Source organism: Diceros bicornis, chromosome X (assembly GCF_020826845.1).
Source record: "Diceros bicornis minor isolate mBicDic1 chromosome X, mDicBic1.mat.cur, whole genome shotgun sequence".
NCBI lineage: Eukaryota > Metazoa > Chordata > Mammalia > Perissodactyla > Rhinocerotidae > Diceros > Diceros bicornis.
The window spans coordinates 90,865,210-90,883,550 of NC_080781.1; the positions used below are offsets into that span (position 1 = coordinate 90,865,210).

The 18,341-nt window shown below is 35.3% G+C and overlaps 1 protein-coding gene across 4 annotated transcripts in view; it reads left to right on the forward strand.

Annotated features, from left to right (window-relative positions):
* Nucleotides 1-18,341, forward strand: part of DIAPH2 (diaphanous related formin 2) — an 836,961-nt gene that overhangs the window by 408,380 nt on the left and 410,240 nt on the right. For all 4 annotated transcript variants that reach the window (XM_058536303.1, XM_058536305.1, XM_058536306.1 and 1 more), the window contains 2 exons: nucleotides 4,975-5,076; nucleotides 16,970-17,209. In XM_058536303.1, the coding sequence (XP_058392286.1) occupies nucleotides 4,975-5,076; nucleotides 16,970-17,209 (342 nt within the window). The remainder of the gene's footprint in view (nucleotides 1-4,974; nucleotides 5,077-16,969; nucleotides 17,210-18,341) is intronic.

Here is an 18,341-nt window from a genome sequence, read left to right on the forward strand (position 1 = left end):
ATGACCTTTATCATGTTGAGAAAGCTTCCTTCTATTCCTAGTTTAGTGAGTACTTTTCTTACAAATGTGTGTTGGATTTTTTCTAATGCTTTTTATGCATCAGTTGAAATGATCACGTGGTTTTTTCCCTTCACTCTATTAATGTGTGGTGTATTACATTGGTTTTTGTATGTTGAACCACCGCTGCCTTCCAGGGATAAATCCCACTTGGTCATGGTGTATAATCCTTTTAATATGCTGCAAAATTCAGTTTGCTAATATTTTTTGAGGAATTTTGTATCTGTATTCACTAAGAGGTATTGGCCTGTGGTTTTCTTGTGGTATCTTAAACCAACTTTGGTGTCAGAGTAATGATGGCTCCATGGCATGAGTTAGGAAGTGTTCCCTCCTTTTAAGTTTTTTGGAACAATTTTTAAAGGATTGGTGTTAATTCTTCTGTAAGTATTTGGTGAAATTCATCAGTGAATCCATCAGGTCCTCGGCTCTTCTTTGTTCAGAGGTTTTTGATTGTTGATTCAATCTTCTTGTTATAGATATACTCAAATTTTCAACTTTTTTGACTCAGTTTGGTAGTTTGTGTGTTTCTGGGAATTTTTCCATTTCTTCTAGGTTATTCAATTTGTTAGCATACAATTATTCATAGTATCCTCTTATAATTGTTTTTATTTCTATAAAATAAGTAGCAATGTCCCAACTTTTATTTCTGATTTTAGTTATTAGAGTCTTCTCTCATTTTTTCTTAGTCAGTCTAGCTAAAGATTTATCAATATGGAATCAACTTTCATTGATTTTTCTCTATTGGTTTTCAATTCCCTGTTTTTTTTTATGTATCTGCTCTAATTATTATTATTTTTTTCTTGCTGCTTGCTTTGGGTTTAGTTTGCTCTTTTTCTTCGAGTTCTTTAAGGTATACAGTTAAATTATTGATTTTGAGACCTTTCTTCTTTTTTATTGTAGGCATTTATTAGTAGAATTTTTCATTTTAGCACTGCTTTTGCTGAATTCTATAAGTTTTGGCATGTTGGGTTTTCATTTTCATTCATCTCAAGGTATTTTCTAATTTCCCTTGAGATTTCTTCTATGACTCATTGGTTGTTTAAGAGTATGTTGCTTATTTTTGCATATTTATGAATTTTTTACTTTTCCTTTTGTTATTTCTTTCTAGTTTCATTCCACTGTGATCACAACAGATACTTTGTATGATTTTAATCTATTAAAATTTATTAGTACTTGTTTTGTGACCTGACATGTGATCTATCTGGGAGAGTGTTCCAGGTGCACTTAAGAAGAATGTGCATTCTGCTCTTGTTGGGTGGAGTGTTTTGTATATATCTCTTAGGTCTAATTGCTTTAGAGTGTTGTATAGGTTCTCTATTTCCTTGTTATTCTTCTGTCTACTTGTTCTATGCATTATTGAAAGTTTTGTATTGAATACTTCAGCTATTATTGTAGAACTGTCTATTTCTCCTTACAGTTCTCTCAACTTTTGCTTTATATATTTTTGAGCTCTGTTCTTAGGTGGGCATGTATTTATAATAATTTTATCTTCTTGATGGATTGAAAGTTTTATTAATATATAATATCCTTCTTTGTCCCTTTCTACCTGTTTTGATTTAAAGTCTATTTTGTCTGACAATAATACAGCCACTTCAGCTTTTTTTTGTTGCTATTTACATGGAATATCATTTTCCGTCCTGTTGGTTTCAACCTTTCTGTGTCTTTTTATCTACAGTGAGTCTCGTGTAGACTGCATATAGATGGATATGTTTGTTTTTAAATCCATTCTGCCAAACTCTTCCTTTCAATTGGAGAGTTTAATTCATTTACATTTAAAGCAATTATTCATAAGGAAAGGCTTATTTCTGCCATCTAGCTGTTTTTTGTATGACTTACATATTTTTTGTCCCTTAATTTCTCTATTACTATCTGTTTTTGTATTTAGTTGTTTTTTTGGATAGCCTGCTATTTTGATTTCCGTCTTTATTTCTGTATAATTCTTAGTTATTTTCTTACTAGTTGCCTTAGAGATAACAACATCTTAAAATTTTAACAATCTAGTTTTAATAATACAAACGTAATTTCAATAATATACAATGACTGTTCCCATATATCTCTGTCTCTCTCTTTTATGTTGTGGTGGTCACAGATTATATCTTTATGCATTATTTTCTCATTAACATAGATTTATAATTATTGATTTATGCATTTACCTTTTACATCATATAGAAAAAAAGAGAAGGTACAAAAGTACAATAACATTGACTTTTATATTTACTTATGTAATTACCTTTATAATTGCTCATTATTTCATCTCATGTCTTTGAGTTACCATTTAGTGTCCTTTCATTTCTGCTTATTGGACCTCCTTTAATATTTCTTGCAGGATAGGTTTACAAGCAATAAATTGTCTCTGTTGTTGTTGTTAATTTGGGAAAGTCTTAGTTTCTCCTTCGTTGTTGAAGAAGGATAGTTTTGCTGGATATAGAATTCTTCGTTAACAGATTTTTAGTTTATTTCAGGACTGTAAATATGTTATCCCACTACCTTTTGGCTCCCGTGAGAGAAATCAGATATCAATCTAATTGAGAATCCCTTGAATGTGAAAATACACTTCCTTCCTTCTGCTTTAAAAATTCTTCCTTTTCCTATGTTTTGACAATTTGATTAGAAAGTATCTCAGTGTGGACCTCTTTGAGGTCCTGCTTGGAGTTGACGAGCAGTGTATATTCTTTGAAGTGTATATTTTTGTCTTTCATTAGATTTGAGAGGTTTTCAGCCAGTATTTCTTCAAATATTTTTTTTGGCCCCTTTCTCTCTCTCCTGGGAATCCTGTGATGCTCATGTTTGTATGCTTGATTGTCTGCCACAGGTCCCTCAGGCTCTGTTTGTTTTTCTTCATTCTTTTTTCTTTCTGCTCCTCACACTGGATCATTTCTATTATATATCTTCAGGTGCACTGATCCTTTCTTCTACCTCCTCAAATGTGTTGTTGAACCCCTCTAGTGAATTTTTCATTTCAGTTATTATACTTCCACTTCCCGATTTTCTGTTTATTTCTTTTTTATAATTTCTATATCTTTATTGATGTTCTCATTCTGTTCATACATCATTCTTCTGATTTCCTTTAGCTATTTGTCCATAGTATCCTTTAGCCCATTGAGCATATTTAACTCAGTTGATTTAATGTTTTTCACTAGTAACTTCAAAGTCTGAGCTTTTCCAAAGACAGTTTCTGTCATATTCTTTTTTTACCCGTGTGTATAGGCTATGCTTTCTTGTTTCTTTGCATGCTTTGTAATTTTTTTGTTGAGAAGTGGATTTTAAGTATATTATAACTTTGGAAATTTGGTTTTGCTCCTCTTCCTGGACTGCTGATTTTTGTTTGCTGTGGGCTGTAGCCATTTTTTGGTCACTTTTTCCAATAATTTTTACAAAGTGTATATTCTTTCTGTGTGTTCCCTGAAGTTTGGGTTTCATTATCTTCACCATTAGCCTGTGATTTCCTTAAATGTCTGGTTCCAAAAAGCAGGGGAGGTGTTTCTGTCTATTTAAATCTTTTTATCAGAGGAAGCTGCTGCAACTTAAGAGGGTTGAAACAAAGGCAAGCATTGCACTGGTCCTTCAGAGGACTGCCAAACCGACCAAAATGTGTATCTCCAAATTTTTGAGAACAGGGTCCTTACTGCCCACTCTTGCATCAGCCAGCTCCTCCAGAAACTCGGGTACTATCCTCACAGTGGTTCTGAGGAATAGGGTATGGTATCTGTTTTGTGCATGTCATTCTCTTACCAGAGAAGATCAGTGTCTCCCTTCATCTAACTCTTCCCCTGATGTAAGTACCCAGTCAGGTTCCAGAGTTCTGAAATAGTTTATTTAAATCACTCTTTCCAGCTCAGTGGTTGCGTTGCTGGAGGGACCAATCTCTGGAACATTCTTCTCTGCCATTTTGTGTCAACTTTCTTAGACCAAATCTTTGTTTCTCGCTTTCCTCTTTTTCATATGTCTTTTGAAATCCCATACAAGTCCCCAAAATGTTGGTTGCAGACTAATGTAATGATAATTAGAACTGTACCAAGTCCCCAAAATGTTGGTTACAGGCTAATGCAATGTTAATTAGAACTCTTCCAAAGTCCAAATTAAACTAGATTGAGAAGAATTAATCAATTTTGATTCTCTTAGGCATTATACTTGAGCATCCATCAGACTTCATCACTTTTGCTTGATTCTCCATTAAACTAGGAATGTATTGTGTATTTAATAATTTTATTTATTTATTTTTCCCCCAAAGCCCCAGTAGATAGCTGTATGTCACAGCTGCACATCCTTCTAGCTTGCTGTATGTGGGACGCGGGCTCAGCATGGCCAGAGAAGCAGTGCGTCGGTGCGCGCCCGGGATCCAAACGCGGGCCGCCAGCAGCGGAGCACGCGCAGTTAACCGCTAAGCCACAGGGCCGGCCCGCATTGTGTATTTAAATATAGACACTATAAATAATGGGAGATTTTTTCCATAGGCTTAGTGTGGTTTATAAGATTGAAGATGATTCCAAATTTTGCCACTTATAAAGAGTAGAGTTGATGTTTCTATTATTATTATTGCACATGAGTTAATTTTACATAATCTTTTTTTGTTTTCTGTGTAGATTGACTATCATGATAGAAAATAAAGCTCAAAAAATTATGTGTTTATGGCTCAGAAGTTCAGTTGATTTGGCATATCATTTATTGCTATATGATCTTTTTGTTTAACATTTATGTACTGTAGTGTTTGGAAACCAAACACGTTTATATCTATTCACATTAAATTGTAGTTCATTTTTTGGTTAATTTTTTTAAAAGAAGTGGAGGATACACTTTTATTATAACAGAACCACAATCAGAAATTTATCTTCTGTCCTTGTTGGTCACTTTTAGAGTTGTTAATACATGTATAATAATCCTAATAATTAAATACTAAACTTGTATACTTTTTTTTAGAACCTTGTAAAACATCTTCCCGAGCAGAAAGTACTCAGTGAATTAGCACAGCTGAAGGGTGAATATGATGACCTCTGTGAGCCAGAACAATTTGGAGTTGTGGTACGTATCTAACATAAGGGCCCACAAATTCAGCTGGGAGGTAACACATGTCAGAAACAGTGAAGAGAAAGATATCAATTGTTGATTTTTCTTTTCCTGTATAACTACAAAATTTAATATACCATTGGCTGTCAGAAAAAAAGTCCTTGTTTATCTATTATTATTTGTCATGGTATTGAAAAATAAAGAAAGATTCATATTCTACTAAATACCTCAAGATACATTATGAGATCTCCTTCATATCAGTGCTGATATTTAATTCTATTAATATATGGAAAATAGTATATATTATTGTATTGGCTATTTTTTCTTCTATTTAGAAATTGATGTTAGAATTTGGACCCAACAAATTTAGGCTAAAGAAAAAAATAGTAAGTAGATAAAAAGCAATGTTCTAGAGACTCTTTTTTGTGGTATATATTTTGTCAGAAAAAAACACAAGAATTTTCAGATTTCCTATAGAGTGTCATTAATTGATTGAAAGCTTTAAATACACTGTTTCTGATGGGAAGAAAATCTCATAAATACACATCATGCATTAGTGTGGTTAAACTATTATTGGAATGAAATATGTTTCCTTACCCCCTCTTCATTTTAAGGGGTACAAAAGAGGACTAGGTATAAATTATGTATTAAAGAATATAGTTATATGTTTTAAGCATTATCCAAACCTGCTATTCAAATAATTGGCCAGAAAAATAGTAGTAGGAAAGAAGGCATAATGATTTATTTTATTTCTTAGGGAAAAAGCTATTTTTGACTTAAGTGTTCAATACAGATTTGTTCACTGTATGAATGAACAGTTGTATTACGGCTGCCAGCTTTAGCCTGGCTCCCTAACCATTTTACATCTGAATACCAACACTTTTAAAATTACCATCGGACCTAGTAGTCAAACACTGTGTCTGCTTCATCCAAAATATTTTATAACCTTTTTAATAGTAATATGTTTGAATTGATCCAATTTGCAATTTAAAAATCCTATTTAACGTTGAAATGTGATGGGCCTGAGTACGTTTCTTTTGAATCTGTGCAATAACTGCTTGCCTATATCTAGAGTTTATTAATTCTCAGATGTAGCATTGCATATACTGATGTAGGAGCATTCTGTCAAATCCTTGAAAAGAAAATCAGGAGTGTATATTTGGGGTGAGATAGAGAATGTATAGGTACCTGAGGAAGACATTTCTTTCATTTTTGAATTAGGTAAATTAATCAACTGAACTGGCTAGATAGTATTTATTAAATAGCACCCTAGCACAATATTAAATAAAATTTTCTAGAGCAAAGTCCACACTTGAAACCTAAACTCCTTGAATTCATATTATAATTGAAGCAAGGCTATATACCATCTGAGAATTCAGCTGTGTCATGATGGTTATGAGTTTTACAGTAGGTACACTACACAATTTCTCTGAAGCCATTTTTTTCTGAATGCAGTTTATCTTGGAAGATGTATTAGTTTGCCAAGCAAGTCCTTCAAGAGGAATATCCTTGGTACCACACTGAGGAAATGAAGTCTGGGGACATAAAAAGCAATATACCTTCTGAACTAAAAGCAAAGTAGAAAATGGAAGAGATTTCTTGTTTATGCACAGAACCATAAATAATTCTGGGGCTGTGTACATGAAGTCACTTGGTCCTCTTATTTACTCTGCCCATCCTTAACTACATGTCCTTAGGGAAAAAAGTCAAAGACATTACAAAGTAGTTTGCGCTATGTAAATTACCTAAGGTAGTATCAATCATGATTTGCCAAATAAAGTTTAGACAATCTCATATCTAGGAAAAGAGTTTTGAAATAATGATATGCCTTGGTCTTTTAAGCATATATGTTTTGCAGTGCTTAGAACAATATCTTGTATACAATAGACAATAGATAAATGTTTATTGAATTGAATTATTGGACAATTATTAAATGCAAGTGTGAGCCTGAGATTAAAAATAGCATATTTTAGATCCATAAAAGTAAAAATTATGCTAAAACATGTTTATCCAGGTCTATGCTGAAATTAAATTCACTTCTATGTGAATACACCCAAATACTTTTTAACCCTCAAACTAGATCGACAGCCTACATTTAGGACAACTTTGGAAATGTGTAGAATCATCTGTATTAATGAGAGAGGCTCCTAACTGGTTGTCTTGCTTTCTCTCTCTTTCCCCATTAATACTATTTGTATAGTCTTCTTGAAATCTGTATTCATCATGTAATTTCTGTATCAGAAACCTTCGGTGTCTCGCAGAATTTACAGAATAAAACCCAAGCTCCTTAGCATTCTCATTCTGCCTCTAACTCTCTGACTTTCTATCTCCCTGTTCTCTTTGGTGAACTGAGTGAATTGGTCCCTTTATGACATTTTAGCTTTTACCTCAGCGGGGCTCTCATTGCCATTTCAGCAGTTATTTTACTTGTTCCTATTCAGTGGTCTTTCATTTTTCCATGGCGGCTATACCATATCTTACCTGCTTTCTTCAAGTCTTCTAGCCCTCGCCTCCCCATTCTTTTCATTTCCTACAAACAACCTAATCTCTTCCTCGCCGGAGAAAAAGGAAAGCATTTAGGCTTCGGAACCTCCAATATATTGTCTTCTACCTACAAAGTTATCTCTAGCCTTATCTTTTGTTAATCTGTTCTCTGTCGAACCTCAGAAAAAGAGAATCCCTTGTTGTTAGGACAAATATTATTGTAGTTGCTATTATTATTGATAGAAACAAAAATATATTGAGGAGTTACTGTGTCCAATGCTATTGCTAAGCTTTTACACCCACCACCTCATGTATTCCTCACAACTGTGTGAGCTTGACGCTATTATTAGCTTCATATTATGAATGAGAAAACTGAGGCCAAGAAAGACTAGGGCCCTTGTCCAAGTTTAGATAGAAAGTAGTGGATGCAGAACTCAAACCCAGGCAGTCTGACTTCATCGACAGTGCTTTTAACCACTGGACTGGACTGGGGGGTGTGAGTGTGCATGTGCATGTGTGTGAGGTGCTCTACTACATGCTGATTTACTTATCTCCGTTTGGGGCATCCTTATCCCCTGCTTACTTTAGTTTTGTTATTCTATTGCCTCTTCAGTTTTTCCTCCACTCTGCCCTTCCTCAGAAAAAAAAAATTTTAAGTCACTCACTGTCTGATTACGAATGAATGGGTATCTGGATAGATGGATGAATAAAAATCCTTCATTGGCAATGAGGTCCCTGATAGCTACTGCCCTCTCTTGATTTCCCAGCGTCATTTTTTTCTGATTAGGCTCCTTTTGCTCTCTGCTTCCCTGCCTCTAATTCACTTTTCAACAAACAGCGATCAGAATTCTGCCTTAGACAATGCGTTTAAACTGATCTGGGAGAGATCATTAATTACCTCCTAATTGCATCTAAAGATCTACCCACTTCTCTTCATCTGTGTTGTCACCACCTTAGCCCAAGCCAGTATTATCATTCCCTTTATCCATTATGCTATACTTTTAGCTTGTTTTCTGCCTTTACACTTTTGCCCTTCTCCAAATCTGTCTTGGCACAGCCCTTGATGTGACGTTTCTAGAGTGCATTTGTGTTGCATCATGTTATTCATCTGCTTAAAGCATCAGTGCTTTGTATGGCGCTAAGGCTGCAGTATAAACTCCTTGCCACAGCTTACCACCTCTCCCAGTTTTATGTCTTGCTGCTTGGCCTCTTGTTCATTGTGCCTCAGCCACATTGTCTTTTATTTTTCAGCTTTTGAATTTGCCGAGCTCTTTCCTGCCTCTGGCCCATTACACAGGCTCCTCTCTCTTACTCCAGCTCACCACCTACCTGCCTGCCTGCCTCTCTCCTGCTTATTCTTCGAGTCTCAGCTTCCATTTCATTCTCCCGGTGGTGCTTTCACTTACCTATCAGTCAAAATTAGGTCTCCCTATTAATGTCTCAGAGCGCCTTTTTTTCTTTTCCTTTCTGGAAGTTATCATGGTTTGTAATTAAATGTTTATTTGCGAGGTTATTTATTGAATGTCTATAACTCCCACCAGATTGCAATTTCTGTAAGTGCATGCATCATGTTGATTTTATTCACATGATATGTATTTAACAAATGTTGAATGTTTTAGCAGGAATGCAAAACCAGGTGGACTCTTTTCAGTCCTGTCTAATTCTGTATCCATATGGTACTTGATAACATCAAAGAATTTAGCCTTCTCATTGAAACCTTTTCTTTCCTTCTCTAACAATAAATACTTTCCTGATTTTATTCCTATAACCCTTGCTAGTGCCCTGTAGAGTTTACATTATTATATAACTTCCTGGATGCTGAAATCAAAATCTCATCAGTTACGGATAGACTTATGCCAGAAGCGAGATTACTCCTGCAAGATTCATTAAAATCATCATCATCAAACAAAAAACAAGAAAATTGGCAAAACTGGGGAAAAATCTGGCTTTGACTTTCTGAAAGAAAGAAACTTATCTGGGACAGTGACTGGGCTGCTAAGCTTTCCCTAAACTTTTTGGTTTTTTAGCAGCTACATCATTGAGTTTGCTTGTAGTCACATGTAATAAGTTAATAAATAAATAAATAAATAAAATAGCGAGAGGAAAAGAAAAGAAACAAATGAAAAAACCCAGGGACGTTTCTTTTGTCTAAAGACAGACCTCCTTGTAAGAGGGATATGCTAGTTCCTACACCTTCTATGATCAATAATCCTTTTCTTCAGGGGGGTAGATTGGCTGCATAGCTTCCCACTGGCTTGTCTTCCAACCTGCCTGCCACAGAATTGAATTTGGTACATCGTTGTAATTATGTGCTGTACCTTTACTGGAAAAAAAGCACGGATCTTTGAAAGCTCTGCCAGTTAGAACCCTCAGCAGGAGCTTTTAGACTCTTCGGAGTGTGTTTGCAGCTCAGCTGTTCTCAAACCTCAGAGCAATGGAAATTCCCGCTTGTCTTACACTGAGGCTGGAGACCCATACTGTGTGTATCTATTAAACTAACACATCTTCTGAGAAAAAGAGGGCAATAATTAGTTCTCTGAGTAATCAGTGCTTTGTTTTTCTGACTTCAAAATTACCCATATTTTTTCAATTAAAAAGGCTATAATCTAACAAAAAGATGTTGAGATAGCCCTGTGCATAAAAACATTTATAATGAAAAACACAGATTATGTGATATCGCTGATACCACATTTAATTTATTTTTCTTTTTCTACACAAATATGTGAAGGCGGAAGGAGGGGATTTGTGCCTGTAGTTGGAAGTACGACTATAAAGTTTGTGTCCTTTTTAATTTTTTTAAAGCCCCATGAAAGCTTATGAACTCTATTCAAGATAGCTTAACCAGGTGAAAAGGAAATTCTTAAAAGCTTTTTTTTTCCTCCCACATATCATCAAAGGCAATTAGTTTGGATAGAAAATTGTACCTCTTCTGTTCCATTAATATTAAATCATTATTCAGGTTTGCATATTCATTTGCAAAATCGCATTTTTCTTTATTTTATCTGCTTTCATTCAGAGTGCTTAGTGCATTGATATGTAGTGCCTTGATTGTTTTTATTTTCATTCTTGCTGTAAATATGAAGCTAGCTCTCACTTCTAGAGGTGCATTCATTTTATCTGAGAAAAAGCTGTTTTAATAATTTTGAGATCATGTAAAAGAAAACTCACCAATGTCTCATTCTCAAGTCCATATATTCACATTCTTGTTCATGTCATTAACTTCTCATAATAATCCATTTTGTGACAAGATTGCTTATTTCCATCAGCTTTTGCAATAAAATAAAGTAAAATAAAACCACCTGAAAACTGAATATTCAGATTAAGTCTATGGATGTCAGTCAATTTTGTTATTGATTGCTTTTATTAAATTTAAAACATCAAAAAATAACCCCTTTCCTTCTTGATATCAGCAATCCCTAATACAAAATCATAGCACCACAGTGGATGTTTTGATGGCCATTCTTGGTCTCAAACAGCTATTTTCAGAAGGATGTTTTGAAATCTTGCTCAAATTCTTAGTATGATTCTTCTGAGTTTACATTGTCTTTTGGGGCAGACATTGTTACTGTGTTCTGTTGCAGACTAGACGAGTAGGTGTTTGCTGATGCATAACTTCCACATCTCTCTATCTTTGGGGAAAATATTCTCTATCGGCACATCATTATTTTTCTAGTATGAAGTCAGTTTACAACACTCTATTTTTCCAAAGCCTCATTTTACAGATTAACTATGGCTTTTATCTCTCCCGACGTCTAACGTAGAAACCTTTGCCATTGATTCCATATAACAGGTACACTTGTATGGATTATTGTGTCCAGGCCAGGTACTAGGTGTACTGCAGAAAGTACAGCAATGAGCAGGCGAGACCCTGCCCTTGAGGATGTTATTGTCTAAAAGAGGATAAGAAAATTATTTAACAGAGAATCATGGATGTTCCTTATTTCCATACTCCAGGCAGAGTTTTGCTCAATCATTGAGTCTGGATCTCACAAATTTTATAGGCAGTTCTGCCTACTGTCTAACTTAAATCCACCTTTCTTTATGTGACTTCATTATCATATCCTTTATTATAGTCACTGATACAAAATTATTCTGTGTGTTCAGTGTGCAATGGGTCCTAACAGTATTTAACTATTTGGAGAAAATACCTTGTAACAAATGTATATTTTCTACAAATATATGTTAATTTTAATGAATTCTTAACATTATATTTTGAAGAGACTAGAGGATCCATTATGCTCACATATGATGGTAGTTGAAGATGTGTTTCTTAGCAGTGCAAAAGCAAAGATAATAGAAATAACCTTAAAGGCAGGCGACACGTGACCACAGGAGTGGCACGTGGCCATCCTCCTCCTCGTTCACACATGATTTTTACACTTGTGCTTTTTTCCTTTCTCTCTGGATTCTTATGGTAGTTTGACAGTAGATCAATATTCACCAGCTGCATAGGTAGTGAAGTGTATAAAATTCAAATTATATAAACAAAACTGTGTCTAACTCTTTGGGGAAATAACCCACTTGTAGCTGCTCTCGCTAAAACTGTCAATACACTTTTCTTTTATAATATAGTGCAGATCAGCTAAAGAAATGATAGCTGCTTGATGTGATTTGATAGACAAGTACCTCATAACACAAATAAATCCCCTACATAATACAACACCGTGGTCAGCTTACTCCAGCACTTCAAGGAATGAATTATAAAACAAAGGATGCCAGTCAACTAAAATGCTGCGAGGGACCACAACTGAAAACAAACATCCATTTCAGCTGAGTTTTTGTTTTATTTACTCATAATCACTTAGGTGCATTCAAGTGCCTTTATGAGACAGGAACCTTTTAATAATTGTATCTGTGGCTGGGGATGTTGCTCAGTGCTTCCTGTTATTTCTAAGCTTGGTTATCCAGTCATTCCCTTCTACACCCAAATTCTCTAATGGAGATTCAACTGTTGTCTATCAATGCACTCTGGTCTGATCATGAAAATTCACACTTATGACTGCAGCAAATTCTGTTAGTATGATTAACGCATACTGACTTGTGGCTCCTGTTACAAGATGTGTCCAATATAGCTTCATGTCCTCCAGTCTCTTGATTTTATAATAACACATTGTCAGTGATAACATATCTAATAGTAAATGTATATTCTGCATTAAAACTGGCTAAAGAGAGCAAAGCACAATATTTACAGCGTCTTCAATAGATAATAAGCCCTGTACTTCACCGAGCCCTGGAAACACACATTCCTTACTTGTGGATGAGAGAAACTTTCCCTCAGATTTGGGAGAATAATCAAGGATCATGGTTCCTTCTTCTTGGGAATTTCTGAGGATGAGTAAAGAGGGTAATGAAAACAATAGCTATTGTTTTAGAGTGCTTGCATTGTGTCAGCTACAATGACAGGAGTCTTACACGTAGTAAGTCATTTAAGTCTTACTGCAACTTGCGCGGATGACTTAAGGAATATATTTTACTGATGAGGAAATAAAGTCTCAGAAATATTAGGTAACTTGCACTAGGTCGTACAACTAGAAAATGAGAGAAGAACTGTAGTTCAACTCCAGGTCTGTGTAATTCAGAAGTCCCTGTTTCTCTACCACAATTTACATTAAGAGTCTGGAGAATGCAGAGAATAGTTTCTTTACCTCTCCTGGCATTAGGGAAGAATTTCTCTCGAACCTACCCTTCAAATAGTTATATGGGGCTCTGAATATGGGCTAAGATTGGGCCTGAGCAATATAGTTGGATGACCTGCATGGTAACAAATGACTTTATATAGGGTACTCTCCTCCTTCCCCACATCAGCCTACATGATACCTCTTCACGCTATGCATCCTCTTCCCAATCCAGCACTTTGATGCTATTGGAATTCCTATTTGAATGAATGAATACATCCATCCATTCATTCATTTTATAATTATTTATTTTTTATTCACCTATCATATTAATCACCTGCTATGTGCCAAACCTCATTCTAGAGGGTAAATAAATGAAAAGTTTTTGTCTGATCAAAGGGCAACTCTGACTCCCTTAAAATGCACAACCTCTTCCTGAAATCAGACTGAGTGATGATAGATTATATCTGGTAATAACAGTTCAACAAAGTTAATTCCTTAGCATTTCTGGTTTGACATCTTAGCTGAAGATATTATTTTGGGGACATTAAACCATTACCATCCGCTGTTAATTTTTTTCAATAGACAATCTGTTCTACTTGGGAGAAGATCTGGAAAATGGTTAGTCATCTAAGGAGTACTTTTAAAATCAGTCAGCAAATATTTGAATGTCTAATATATGCCAGACCCTGTGCTAGTTGCTGCACGAGGTGCGGTCTTTGACTCTTTTCTCTATACACTCTTCTCAGCAACGACCTTGCCTCCCACGGCATCTATTCAAAAAACTCCCAAATCTGCCAACCCCAATACTTATCTCTTCTGAAACTTGAGGGCTGAATTTCCAAATGCTACCAGATATCATAATAATACCAAAAACTTAAACTGTCAAGAAAGCAATATTATTTCCCTATCCTAGAGGTATCATTTTACTATTTATGCAAAAATTTGGAGAGGAAGGGTGGAGGGGTCAGGAAGTGCATTTAAATAGTCTATTTTAGTAATTCAACCTTGAAGTACGTAAAATTTAAGCTGGTCAGTTGCTAAGTCCCGTTGATTCTTCCTTAATTCTGTCTTTTGTATCCATTGCATCCTTTCTCTTCCTACTATCACCATTGTAGCTCATTACCTGTTTCTCAGGCCATTTTGATGACTTACTAATGGTCTCCCTGCCACTGATCTTTCCTTCAACCAGTCATGCATACTGCTCCCAGTAAGACTCAAGAGGCAGTGTGGTGAAGTGGTTGAGAATCTGGGTTCTGTGGCCAGAATGCCTGAGTTCAAATCTCCAGGTCTTCAACGTATAATTTGACTTTGTGCAAGTTGCCTAGTATTTCCGTTCCTCACTTTCTTCATCTTTAGAATGAGACTCACGATAATAACCTTCCCCTAGGATTGTTTTGAGAATTAAATCAGTTTATATATATAATACATATGTAAAAAATTTCTGGTGCAAAGTACTCAGTAAGTGTTAATTATTATTATCATCATCATTATTATTACTAAAGTACACTTTTGATCACATTATTTCAGTTGGAGCTGGTACTAAAAAAAAAAACAAAAAAAGATCAAATTCATGCTCTAGGTTTATAGGCCAAGGATTGAAATACAAAGCCCCAAAAGGATAAAAATATGAATGAAGACAAGTGATATTAGAACTGAAGCAAGACTAAAAATCCATGTAAGCCTAAGTTTTAAATTCCTTGTTGATCAGAGATGAAGGCCACCCTGGTGAACTGGGTCCGCATAAGCCCTACAAAGCATGGCCAGAAGGGCAAGTCCATGGTGACCAGCACCTGGTCGGAGTAGCTCTATGGCTTTTTTCACCATCAGGGAGACTCAAAAACTACTCCCCAAACGTATGAAACGATAGAAGACATGCTTCTGTGCTCATCATGGCCAGTTACCAGTAAAAGAAAGGGAAAAATAAAGTGGGGAGAGATTTGGAGACAGTGGTAGAGGCATAAATGAAGGCAGAAAAACATAGAGAAACTTAGAGAGATTCCCACAGAGACACAAGGAGATATACACATTCATGGAGAAGTAGATTTTGACGGGATTAGCTTCCAATTTCGTGGCCTACACACGGACTCTTCAGGTACTTTGGTCCGAATTCTGCCGCTAGGTATATACCCCACATATTCCTAACCTATAAACCTTTTCTCACATCATTCTTTCTCTTTATACCTTCCTTTTGGCCCCGGTTTTTCTCTCTCTCTCTCTGTATTTATTTATTTATAATTCTACTTATTTATTTATTCATTTGTATCCCCTCTACTGTGAAGCATTCATTAAATATTGTAGTTATAAGAGTATAAAGTTTTCTTTCAGTGAACATCTCTGGCAGTTCATTTCTATTTACCCATCTAGAATCATGTGCTGTTTTCTTCACTAGCTATAGTTTTCAAGCCTCTGTTATGAGTTTTAGGCTATATTGGAAACTTTTTGGAATAGGTGGTGTGTCTTATACTTACCATGTGAGTACCAAAGAAACAGTACAATAGTTTGTATAATATTACTCTGATCATATAAAAAGCTAGTGATAAGTAATAAGACCTACATAAATATAGTTACAGGTGGATATTCCTAGCATACTTTTATACCTCTTCCTATAAAAAGCACGAAAGCATATAGAGGGATTAGCAGAAGGCAAAGGTTAATCTTTGGAGAGACAGACACCCATGGTTAATGGGTAAGTTCATTTCAAAGAAGAAAAATGATGGACTATGACTTGCTTCCGTGTTAGATCAAATATGGTCTATTCAACAGCACATTTGCTGCTTTTGGAGGGTGATTTGTGGTTTAAGACTTTTGTTTACGTTGTCAAATTCTTTTTGTGTTATCTATAGATATCTCAGTGCCTAATCTCTGCCTGGCATTTGTATTCAGGAAACTAAGCTCTATGTGCAAAAATTAAATATAATTAGGATTTTTAATAATTTCTTTTCATTGTGTGTGTGCTTGTGTATGTTCAGATGTTTCTACCCTCCCCACCACCTCTCTCCCAGAAAACTAGTTAAATGACTTGGAGTTATAGGAAATTAAAGACTAAAATAAATTATTATTATAGGAGCTGTGCCAAAGGGAATAGAGAATGTGCACCAATACTATGAAACAAGTAATTAAAACCTGAGTTAAACTGTTTTGAAGAAAACCAATATAGAATTCTTGAATAATGTACTTAAAAGTAAGTGTATGTGATATTACCATAACCTAATTATTTAACATCAACATTCTGTCAAGTAGGTGAAATTCTTTAGAGCATATATAAATATTTAATATAGTTTGTGAATAAAAATCATAGGTTTAAAAATTATTAAATGCTCCGTCACAGCTAGTCCTCTGATTTCAAACAGCATAGTAATAGGTAATTTCTTAGGAAATGTGGTTCCACTTATATTTTCTGTCATCATGTACATCTTTTATCTGTGGCCCAACTATTCACTCAACTCAATTTTCTATTTGTAAATTTTCCTAGTTTACCTCTGGGACAGATTTTTGGCAGTTTAAATGCTGTTAATGAATTATGATTATATAATTAACGTATAGCAACTGTTTAGCTTCTGTAATATTTTCTTAATGCTGTAAGAATGATTTAATTTATTTAAAACTGAACGGCTAACTGATTTTTAAACTTTGAGAAAAATATTCTTTTGGAATGTCTAAAGCAAATAAAAATAATATTTCTTAAAACCTAGAGAGAATTAAATTTATGCAGGAATTTTACAGGATTGTCTATAAAATTATCACCTCTAGAGTGAGAAATAACAGGCTTTAGTATATGTTCTTATAGTGCCTTCCTTATCTTACAGATGAGCTCAGTGAAAATGTTGCGGCCTCGTCTCAATAGCATTCTTTTCAAGCTCACGTTTGAAGAACACATAAACAACATCAAACCAAGCATCAGAGCAGTAACTCTTGCCTGTGAAGAACTGAAGAAAAGTGAAAGCTTTAACACACTTTTAGAGTTAATTCTTTTGGTTGGAAACTACATGAACTCAGGCTCAAGAAATGCCCAGTCTTTGGGTTTTAAGATCAACTTCCTTTGTAAGGTAAGATAACATTTTATAATGCTAATTTACAATAACCTCGTCTATGAGAGGAGTCACTCTAAATAGCAATAGTGCATAAGTCAAAAAAAATACGCTTTGGGGCCGGCCCCGTGGCATAGTGGTTAAGTTTGGCACGCTCCGCTTTGGCGTTCCAGGTTCACAGGTTCAGATCCCAGGTGCAGACCTACACCACTCATCAGCCATGCTTTGGCGGGGACCCACACACAAAATAGAGGAAGGTTTGTACAGATGTTATATCTCAATTAAAACAAATAATTTTTAAAAATCTTACTGCAGTAAAATCTCAAAGAGTGTGCACATTCTTTTGTAGTATAGTACTAAACTCTTGCTGATCAACTCTTACTGGAGTTTGTAGATGAAAAAAAATTGCTGGGGCTGGCTTGGTGGTGCAGTGGTTAAGTGCGTGCACTCTGCTTTCCGGCCCGGGGTTCGCAGATTCGTATCCCGGGTGCACAGCGATGCACCGCTTGTCAAGCCATGCTGTGGCAGTGTCCCATATAAAGTAGAGGAAGATGGGCAGGGATGTTAGCCCAGGGCCAATCTTCCTTAGCAAAAAAGAGGAGGATTGGCATCGGATGTTAGCTCAGGGCTGATCTTCTTCAGGAAAAAAAAAAAGCTTTTGTAAAGTAGATGCAATCTTTTATTTCAATCCCTTTGTACTTATTTTACGTCTCTCCAAAAAGTATTTGAGGAGCTAAATGCAATGAGGTAAATAGCCAGAAATTTCTTTTTGAATACGCTATGCTTATTCTTCTCTAAGAAAATAATACTCTTTATTATTGAATAGTGTTGTGTTACTAAGTTTATACTAGGTATCTTGTGCATCAGCTAAAAGTTAAAAAAATCAAATGATAATCATTTTATTCTTTTGACTGGTCCATTTCACAGTATTATTTTTGAGATTTAATTCTTGTTAAAAGTAAACAGAGAAGGGCAAAAATGACCTCTATGTCCATTTCTGTGCTAGAGCAAACCACCTTATTCAAGGAAAATATCTGTCTGTTACAGAGAAAAAACTGAGCAGACTCTGAGGTGAAGGCCTGTATGAAAGCTAGAGATGAAAATAAATCTGAAAACAAGCAGTCTATCCTTGACATCTCACTATTCTTGC